Source organism: Lactuca virosa, chromosome 9 (genome assembly GCF_052849685.1).
Source record: "Lactuca virosa cultivar CGN04683 chromosome 9, Lactuca_virosa_CGN04683_v6, whole genome shotgun sequence".
In the NCBI taxonomy this organism is placed as follows: Eukaryota; Viridiplantae; Streptophyta; class Magnoliopsida; order Asterales; family Asteraceae; genus Lactuca; species Lactuca virosa.
The window spans coordinates 110,681,630-110,693,191 of NC_136434.1; the positions used below are offsets into that span (position 1 = coordinate 110,681,630).

Below are 11,562 nucleotides of genomic sequence, written 5' to 3' on the forward strand. Positions count from 1 at the left end.
GCTTTTTTTTTTCTTTTAAAACAGCCATTCTCGGCTATCCAAAAACCGATACGTAATAACGTTAAACGCAGAAAAACCGATTACATAACATCCAAGTTTTATAATAACATACATACACCAAAATAGATAACAAAATTCTTATAAATTTATGTCATACTACAATCTCTAATAAAAGATAAAACTAATACGATTGTCATCATCCCCGCCACCATTGTTCCATCCTATAAGTTCCACAGTTGACTCCGGATCGTTGGACATTGATCGAAGATTCTCCAACTACATAGTAAATAACAACATATAAACTTGTAAGTTAACCTATTAACTTAAACCAAACTAAAAATTACCAAATGATAAGAAAATTAACAATTACCAATTTATCTATATATCAACGAACTATCAAATTAACAAACCAGCTAACTAACATTAACCTTCTAAGTTAAACTAACAATCAAACTAACAAACCAACAAACTAATAATTACCAATTTATCTACAAATACACATTACATAGGAACTATTATAGTAATTTACTTTAAATAACATTTCAATAATAGTGTCCTACTTGTTTTTTGTTTCTTTTTTCCATTATGACATTGTAGTTTACACATTGTATACAAATACATTCCAAATTGCATACAAATACACACATATATACATACCTTTTATACACATAAAACAACCATCAACACACTCCAAATTGCACATAAATACACACATACATACATCATACACATATATACATACTTTTTATACACATTAAACAACCATACACACAATCCAAATTGCATACAAATACATACGTACATACATTATACACATATACACGCACATATATGAAATACACACAATTTTCACACACATATATATGAAATACACACACATATAACATATTTCACACATATATGAAATACATACACATATATACAAAATACACACACAAAACAAATTACAAAAAATGCACCTGTGGTTCCCAAAAACTTTTCCCTCTTTCAACTGGTGGTGGTAGTCTTCGGTGCTGCAACATCGGTGGTGGTAGTTGATACCGGTGACAGCAACAGCCGACGGTAGTGGTGGTGACCAGAGAGGAAAAGAGATTTTTGAAAACAAAAATGCAATTAATCACCAATTCTTATGGAAATCGACATTAAAATAGAAAGAAAAGAAGAGATGAAGAAGGACACACGAACCCGGGAGAAGGAAATTGACAGCAGCAAGAGTGTCGGTGGTCGGAGAGGGGTAGTTTTCAGTCGCCGGCGGTATCTCTTCTACTATATGTTGTTAAATGAGGGAGAATCGTTGGAGGAATGGAGAATCGTCGGAGCAAATGATCGAGAAAATGGAACAAAATGAGTGGAGATCGAAGCAGAAAGAGGAAGCAAGTGGGTATAATCTGCGTCGACCTTTAGCGGCGACACCCGATAGCGGCGACAACAGAAGCAATACCGGCGACATCCAATCTTTAGCGGCGACATACGTAGAGGGAAAAGAAGGCGCGTTTTTTTTCGACCTTTAGCGACGACAATTTTAGGTCTTTAGGGGCGACATATTGTTGCCGGTATTGGTTTTGTGTGTTCCACGAGTTTCTCAGCCATTGGATTACAAAAATGATCAAACGGTTGGCGGTCACCAGAACGTGAAAATGCGGATTCGGATAGGTAGGCATTACTGGCGACACCAATAGCGGCGACATGACCTTTAGCGGCGACTTTTCGATTTGTCGCCGCTAAAGGTATTGTCGCCGCTATTAGTGTGGCCGGTAATAATTTATAATCCAATAAAGTTTATCAATTAAGACTTGATAGGAAAAGAAAAAAAAAAGACGGGCATTAGTGAAATTGTTCGGTGTGTGTATGCGTTTGGTGACTGGATTTTTTTGAACGATCGATCTCTCGCCGGCGTTCGTTCAAACAAATTAATAGCATTTGCTTCATTCTCAGGCATTTCAATAACACCAATGGGTTATAACTTAATTATACTGTTTTACACATATCGGAAGATTATCTATACGACTATACCAATCCAACTTGGAGCACCAGCTTACTACAAATATGGATACGTGAAATTGTTCGGTTTTGGACTTTCTTTGAGGCGTTTCATGAGAAAACATCTTTATGTATAATGCATGAGGTATGGGATATTCTGGCCTTTACGTGTAAGTAAGCCCGATCTGTGATACTTTTTCATGCATATGAAACACAAGAACATAATTTTATGGTTAAAGTACAATAATGCATAACTTTATTAATTACTATTAGCAATGGAAAAACATGTTTATGCATATGAACACACTACAAGAAAACATTGTATGTATGTATTTTCATGGATACTCAGATTAGTTTAGATTTAAGAAGGATCTGAGATGGTTAAAGTAGAACAGTATTCTACCATGTCTAAAAAGCCAAAATTGATGTTGAAGGGTTTGAAAATTTATTCGTGGGGACCAACACGTAAGCATGTATCCACGCTGCTTATTTCATCAGGGCCCTAGAGGGTACTCGATTAAAAATAGTTAGAATTGGAGGATAAAATAATAATAATTAATAAGTCAATATCATGGCCTGATTAGATTAGTTGAGAACCTTTGTTTATCTTTATCTAAAGCCTAATATAGCTTAATTACCATGTTAATTAATATTGCCATTCAAGGAAACTGAATGATTGGAGGCAACTGATTTAGATGTGAAATGGTTGACATTTAAGTTGTGTGATAGCTTCATGAAAAATTTATGATCAACAAGATGAAACTGAGGGTACTAAGGTAATTTCACAGTTCCACAATAACTAATAAACCAGGCCCAACACTGGCTATTAAACTATGATCGAGTCAGCAACTCAAAGTTTAGATCTTTTTGTATCTTGAAGTATTCAAAGAGTACTTGCTGCTATTTATATATGTGGTTTATATTGTTTTAGCGTATAATTATTAGGAGCCAAGGATCAAAAGGTCTATTTTGTACTTTTAGGTAGGTTATGGAGTGATAAAGAAAGCGAACATGACATGAGGTATCTCATGCTTTCTTTATTTTTATTCCAAAATTAACTTTTTTTTTTTCTAGTTACAAGATGCAAATAGATAAAAACAAAAATATGACTATACCCTTCTAGTCAAAACTGATGTAGCAAATGACACACTATCCATGCTTTTGGGTTTGTGATTTGATTAATCTTTTGCTTACTCAATGAGATTTCTTTACAGTAAGTCAGTTGTCCTTTTCTTGCATCTTGAATTTTCGAAGATGATCTATATGATTAACAATTATACCCCCAATCTAGGATTCTATTTATCACTTAGCACATGGCACCACCAATGAAGTCGATTACTAACTACATATTAATCTAATGATTTTTTTCAGCTAATTTTTGATTAAAAACTCTTGTTTCACCAGAAGAATCTTCCAGAATGTGATTACTCCCTATCAAATAGTTTTCGGAGCTTAATATAAGCATAAACTCAATGGTATCTGATCAGGAGTGAGAATCTAGTAAACCATGCATGCTTTATGACTTTCAAACTTTTTAACAATTTTTTAAAACTGTGTTGTTAATCGTAAGTCACTAAAATATATCATACTGTTATTACATGTAGCTTGATGTTAATATTGATAAAAGGAAGTCACATATTGAAATGAAGATTTTAGCTAAAGATCCAATTTTCACATTTTGAACTTGTATGCAAGTATGAATGCTCTATTATTTAATGGTCAATGCCCATAGGCCATATAGGTTAACTGAAAGTGTTTGATTCGTTCAACCTTCTCTCTTAATGAAGAGCCATGTATATGTTGGCCATTCGTCTAGGGATTTAAGCATTGATTTGGTCTCTATTTAGGTGAAATATAGTAATTAAGAAAGTCAATAAACAATCTTGAAACAACTATGGAGGTGACTTTTCATGAACCCATCGAACACCACAACACATGAAATCTCATAACGAATGGGGTAAATGAGAGGTTACTTCTTCCATAGATAACCTTTGATACATGAAATCTATACGCCCACAATGGTGCCAATAAAAGCAAGTAAATATTATACAAAAAGCAAAATCAGGTAAAAGTACAAAAGGGCGTAGACTTCTTTCAAGGGAACATGCAGTTTAGAGAAAGATAAAATCTTTGATTTTAGGTAAATGTAAAAGCAGGAATGTAGTCACCATTAAACAAATCAAAATTGTAAGCGACCAACTCCCTAAAATATACAAAAAAACATCAGGATTCCAATTGAAAACCTCCGTTCTATCATTTTATTATATAAGAACATCAGTTTCCTTGCACAAGTAATCTTGTTACTAAAATGAGGTGCAAGTCATCAGCTAACCAAAATCTAAAGCACAAAAAGGGTTTATGGTCACCCGATGAAGATCAAAAACTCAAAGACTACATCATCAATCATGGTCTTGGCTGCTGGACTTCTGTCCCCATTAATGCAGGTAAGTTAATTAACATCATAAGCTATATGTGATAATAAGTTGTGTCATGACTTTTAGAGTTAACTTTATGGATTTATCAATATCACAGGTTTACAAAGGAATGGAAAAAGTTGCAGATTAAGATGGACTAATTATCTAAGGCCAGGATTAAAGCGAGGGACATTCACCGCACATGAGGAGCAGATCATCCTCTCTCTTCATGGCATGTTAGGCAATAAGTACGCATGTATTATGAATAAACTTTTTTGATTTTGATTTTTTACCATATATATGATTTGGTAAACAATTACTCTATTGAGCATCACCTCCATAGTTGATAAATTATGTATAATCATTAAATGCACAACTACCATAACCAAAAAGTAAATTAATTTAATAATGCAATGTATCTACTTTTTAATTTGTATCTTGGATTGATTTAATTTTTTTATTCTAATCTTAACTAGCTGCTAATTAAGATGGTGTTTTTATTTATTTATTTATTTATTTTTTTTTACTTTATGGACTTAACGTGCATAAAAATAGTTTGAGCTTCTAAGTTGATATAACAAATATAATCTGATTTATATAATTATGAGCGTATAAAAAATTTATATGTTATATTAATATCCTATACATCTAAGGAACTAATACGGGCACACTTCAAATTTCTCAGGTGGTCACAAATGTCACAACACTTGCCAGGAAGGAGTGATAATGAGATAAAAAATCACTGGCATTCTTATCTGAAGAAAAAATTTGCCAAATTACAAAACATACCGCCTTTAGGCACATTAAATAAAGAATCCTCTTCTTCTTCTTCGTCTTCTTTAAAGTCAACAAGAACAGGTTCAAGTATTGAATCAACTGACGTGGAGCCTTTAGATTATTCAAAAGTAACTGGTCTTAGAATCCCACCAAAGATTTTATTTACTGACTGGCTCTCACTAGATCAGTTTCAGTTGTTTAACAATAACAATTCTGATGAATTATCATTTTCCATTGATGCATTTAATCATACTTGTAGCTCTCAAGAAACAATTATAAATGGGGGATCATATAGGAGTGGCATTCAAGAAGGATCAAGAGTGAGTAATATGCAACAAAGCCCTGAATGTCAAAATGTGGAACATGACTTCTATGATTTGATCTTTGAAGAAATTATAGGTCCAAACTTTAACATTAATGCATTGTAGTACATGACGAGGACATGAGCCATCTAACTCATGATCTTTATAATCTTGGAGGGAGCTAGACTTAATTTTGTATGAGCTTTTAAGTCCACGAGTTGTCTTATCTTTGAAGTTGGACCAACATATTTGCAAATGTAATAAAAATTGTCATGTCATTTTATTTACATTATTCTTAGGAAACAACAAGATAATATGGTTAACCACAATCATTTATACAGAGTACATGGAGAGTAAATAAGGAAATACAATAATACATAATATATGCCAAACTAATACAGAATATATACCAAGTTATCTATAATCGCTAATACCCCCCCCCCCCCCCCCCCCTCAAGCGAACTGGTGGCGTTCTTAGGCGCAGATGATCTCGAAAAAAACTCAAAGGCTGGTTGAGGAAGCGGTTTGGTAAAGATATCTGCCACTTGGAGCATGGTATGAACAAATTTGGTATGAAGTTTCTCAGCTAAAACCAACTCGCAAAGAAAGTGATAGTCAATATCCATATGTTTAGCACGTTTGTGAGCAATCGGATTTGGCTCATACAAACACATAATAGAATAGGTCGACCAAACAGTAAGGCATTCAGATCACGCAAAAGGTGAGTGATCCAAATAATTTCAAAGGCCATTTTTGCCATAGCTTTGTATTTGAATTCAAAGGTGGATCTCGAAACAGTAGGTTGCTTTTTAGCGCTACATGAGACTAAGTTACCTCCTAGAAAAATTGAATAACCATACGTTGATCATCTAGTTCAAATGCGTCTTATGCAATCCGCATTAGAGTATCCAACAATAGAATCGTAACTGGAGGTTTGAAGACCAAACCATGCGAAAGAGTTCCTTTGACATATCGTAAAATCCTTTTACTGACTGAAAGTGAGAAGTTGTTGGAGCATGGAGAAATTGACAGCGTAAGAAAAGCCTGGTCGAGTGATTTTTAAATATTGTAGAGCTCCAACCAAAGATCGATATTAAGTAGGATCCGAAAAGCCAATACCAATTGAAGAGTACATATTGGTAATACTCATAGGGGTAGCGACAGGTTTAGAATCAATCAAGCTAGCTCGTTTCAAAAATTTCGAGCATATTTCGTTTGGGCTAGGAACAAGGCGTTTGATGTGCATGTGACTTCAAGGCCAAGGAAATAACTGAGTTCACCAAGATCTTTTGTTGTGAATTCTTTGTGAAGAGAATCACTGAAACGTTTAATGGAATACTTGTCATTTCTGGTGAGAATGATATCATCGACATAAACGTGGAGGTAAATTTGAAATGACCTTTAAGGAATGTAAATAATGATGTGTCAGCTTAACTACAAGTGAAACCTTGTTGAATCAGAAATGTGCTTAAGCGTTGAAACCATGCACACGGTACTTGTTTAAGACCGTACAAAGCCTTTTTTAGGCAACAAACATGATTATGAAATCAGTTCTGAAATAGATCCATCGACATAACCAAGCAACTGTATGTAACAACCGACTTTTAAACACAAGGTACACCAAAAAAATTCATTGTTTTATAAAACACATTGGCGTACACTTACGTTACAATTGTTGGATAAGGTGTATAAGTCCATAACTATTTCTGGTATGTACTTGACCCGACCCGGCATGGTCCATTTGGGTTGCATGGCACCATGCAATTGGATAAACTAAAATGAGAGAAATAACACTTATGGTTTATTAATATATTATAAGTTCTAATATATTAATAATATTATTTAATTAGTTTGATCAAGAATTAATTTAGAATTAATTAAGTGATCAAAAGATAACTAATTAAATATATGGGTAGATTATGTAAATCTTCCATATCTTATATAGTGGGTTAAGAGGCTCCATGGATTATCAAGTTGGGTTCCACCCATAGGATGCTCCATGGAGGCTCCATGGGAGTTACAAACTCATGGGTCATGGAAATGAAGAGTCATGCCACATTAGGGTTTACATGGTGTAACCCTAGATGTGACACACTATATAAGCAACATGTTCTCCACCAAAATCGGCGACACTAAGAAACAAGAGGGCTAGGCCGATTTTAGAAGTGTGTATTCTCTCTAAAGTCATTCCAAAAGCATTTGGTGTTGTGTGAAGCATTTGAGGCATCACACTTGGGGTGCTAGGCTTACAAGGTTTCAAGGATCATAAGCAACAACAAGGTAAGTTATTCTATCTTTCATGCAAGTTAAAATTTGTTCCCCATGTATGCTAGATAGGAATATAACCTTGGAATTCAACTTTGTATGATAATTAGACAAACATAGATCCAAGGTTATTAGGGTTGCATGTACACTTAGGAAGTGTTAGAATGCTCAAAACCCATCAGTGGTATCAGAGATTGGTTCGTTTGTTGTTGTTGTTGTTTTTTTTTTTTTTTTTTTTTTTTGTGCAAACAGCTTGAAAAAAAATCGTTTTTCTGTTTTCTGCTCGTATGAAAGTTTGCACATTTGTTGCTGGAAATGGACTAGAAACATTACCCTAAACTGTTTTGATGTTTTAAAGCTTGTTTTAGATGGTGTAATGTTTATGCTAACCCATTTACAATGGCAATTATTAAAATTACAAGTTTTTTTTAAGTGTAATTTTTGATTCTTGAAAGTGTTCATATTCATGTTCTTGAACTTATGAAGATTAGATGATCATAGGAATTGTTTGTAACCTTCATGGTAGTTTAATTCATGATCATAATGTGTTTTAATGGAGTCCATAACTTGTCCTCAAGTTATGGAAAACCAAAAGTCTCACTTTTATTAAAGCCATTAAAAGAACACAAGAGTTATAAAAATGAAGAGTCTTCATTTTTATTACTCAATTAATTCATAAGTTATAAGAAATGAAAAGTTTTGGAAGTTTACAAAACTTGCCCTCAAGTTTTGGAGCATGTAAAGTCTTGATTAAAACTTTAGTTCCAACCCTTAGAATTTTAAAAGTTAAAATTCAACCCTTATACTTTATAATATTATAAGTTACTAATATATATATATGTATAACGTCAAGTCGTCTTACCGCTAGTACGCCTCATTCACGAAGCCGGTCTATAAGGGGGGTATAAGGTTGTTGCCTATAAAATGGCAACTTAATGGGTGTCCACTCTCACCCACCGCTTCCTTGATCGGTGGAGGGTCGTTAGCCGAACGGGTAAGACAAGGACTTATAAATTCTCATTAAAAGTATGATGAATATTATAAAGTAACTAAATGCTTTTATTAAATTCCCAATCTTAGTTACTATAGGAAAATGTGAATAAGGTGCTAATCCATGAAATTACACTTTACACTTTGTTTAAGTCGTTGGTGGAGCGTGTGTGGTTAACCGGCACACTAACTTGGACTTAACAAGGTAGGTAAAGAGTGACTTAAGGTTTACCATAGCATCGGTGGAGCGTGTGTGGTTTACCGGCACATCGATTGACTGATAAACCTTGAGGGTACCAAGTGATTTACATGGTTACTTCACACCTCGTTTTGTGATCCTCGGTATCCCAGTCACAAAACTTGGAGGGCACACTCGAGATTGAAACATGCCTTTGAAAAGTTCATTGAATCTCAAAAGAATCTAGGAATTTCTAAGAACCAATTAAAAACCTAATATTTATATTTCGTTTTTCATGGTGGAAATTGGTGAATCGTCATTCACCTACCTTTCAAATATGTTATAGCTTGGATTACGTCATACCTCTTCTAAGTTATAATATATTGTGATTGGATTCTAGCCTTAATATTACATTTGGGTGTTTTATTAAGGACTCTCTTAATATCTAAACTAATCTTGTTTTCTTCTTTCAGATGTCTTCAAACAATGCTGCTTCTGGCTCTAATCCTAATGGCTCCTTTACCCTTATGAACTTGTGTGGGAAAGTCACTTTTGATGGATCCAACTTCAATGAATGGATCAGAAACATCAGGATGATTACCCGCTACGAGGACAAAGAATATGTCCTTGACAAGGAGCTTAAGGAGATTGATGAGACCACTGCAACTCCCCAGGAGATCGTTGACTTCCGGGCACATGAAAGGGATGCTACAAAAGTGGCATGCATCATGTTGGCCACCATGACAGCGGAACTCCAAAAGTCCTATGAGGACTTCTACCCTTTTGAAATGCACCAAGATCTGATGGAAAGATACCATCAAAGTGCACGACAAGAGAGGTATGAAATCATATGCTCTATCATAACAACCATGATGAAGGATGGGGAATCCGTCACGAGCCACATGCAGAAAATGCAAAGGTATGTAGATCGGTTGCTGAAGCTTAATGTGAACTTCACTGAGGAGCTTGCAATAGATATCATTTTGCACTCCTTACCATCGTGGTATGTTCAATTCCGCATGACATATCACATGAATAAGGAAGATGTCATACTCATCAAACTTCAGGGACTCCTCAAGACCGCAGAAACAGGTCTTAAGGGTAAGTCGGTTGTTAACACTCCTACTGCAAACTCCGCCCCGGTTTTGGCAATCAGGAAAGGTAGAGGGAAGAAGAGGAAGAGCTCTTCGAAGGGTACCAAGGCTAGGACCCTTGATGGCTCTTCTTCAAGTGGAACCAAGAAAGGTTTTGTCACTCCTTCTTCTGACCCTAAAGAGGCTGAATGCTTCTATTGCCATGAAAAGTCACATTGGAAACGGAACTGCCCAAAGTACCAGCAAGATGTGAAGGATGGGAAAGTTAAACCCAACCATGCAGGTATTTACACTATCTTATCTAATAACTCACCCCATTCTAACTCTTGGGTCCTTGATACCGGTTGTGGTATTCATATCTGTTCTGATTTGCAGGGACTAAGAAGAAGTGAGAATGTGGAGCATGGAAGAATAAACTTAATCATGGGGAATAGGAAAGCTTTACCTGTCACCAAGATTGGAGTTTATACTTTATCGCTAAGTAGTGGGTTTAGTTTAGATTTGAATAAATGTTGTTATTCGCCAGAAATGGCAAGAAATATTATTTTGCTTTCATGCATTGTATAAACAAGGTTTCACCTTTTCATTTGATAATGAAGTTGGTTCGATTAATGCTTTCTTTAATAATGTTCTTTATTTTAAAGCATTACCTTGTGATGGTGTGTATGAAACTGTATCTGTGGTTGATAACTTAGGAAATAATGTATTGTGTATTGATTATGTTAATGATAATAACTTGGATAAAGCATCATTATGGCATTGTCGTCTTGGACATATAAGCAAGAAACGCATAGGCCAACTCCAAAAGGATGGAGTATTGGAGTCATTTGACCTAAAGTCAGATGATAGTTGCGAATCATGCTTACTTGGAAAAATGACAAAGTCACCCTTCACAGGTTCTTGTGAGAGGGGTGAAGGTTTGTTGGATCTTATACACACGGATGTGTGTGGGCCCTTCAAACATGCCACAAGGGATGCTAATCGTTATTATTTGACTTTTACTGATGATTACAGTAGATATGGATATCTCTACTTAATCAAGCATAAGTCAGAGACTTTTGAGAGGTTTAAAGAGTTTAAATAGGAAGTCGAGAATCAATTGGGCAGGAACATTAAGATGCTTCGATCCGATCGAGGTGGTGAGTATCTTAGTTCAGAGTTCCTCGACTATCTTAGGGAATGTGGGATTGTCTCACAATTGACACCTCCAAGGACACCGCAGTTGAATGGTGTAGCTGAGAGGCGTAATCGAACCTTGTTGGATATGGTTCGTTCCATGATGAGTCGAGCTTCACTACCAATCTCATTTTAGGGGTATGCCTTAGAGACTGCCGCCCATATCCTTAATCTAGTTCCCACAAAGAAAGTTGCCAAAACTCCTCATGAGATGTGGACTGGTAAAGTACCCAAACTAGACCACATTAAGATTTGGGGTTGCGAGGCTTTCGTGAGACGCGAGACTCATGATAAGCTCGAACCTCGAAGTGAGAGGTGTATTTTCATCGGCTACCCACATAAATCCTTTGGTTACCTCTTCTACAGACCTACTGAGAATGTGGTAT

General features: G+C 35.4%; 1 protein-coding gene across 1 annotated transcript; it reads left to right on the top strand.

Annotated features, from left to right (window-relative positions):
• The first annotated feature begins 4,280 nt into the window (after window positions 1–4,280).
• LOC145140746 (transcription factor MYB46-like) lies at window positions 4,281–5,649 on the top strand. The gene is made up of 3 exons (XM_079074145.1): window positions 4,281–4,424; window positions 4,513–4,642; window positions 5,080–5,649. The coding sequence occupies exons 1-3, from the start codon at window positions 4,289–4,291 to the stop codon at window positions 5,597–5,599; spliced, it is 786 nt and encodes a 261-aa protein (XP_078930271.1). The 5' UTR covers window positions 4,281–4,288; the 3' UTR covers window positions 5,600–5,649.
• Window positions 5,650–11,562: the final 5,913 nt, after the last annotated feature.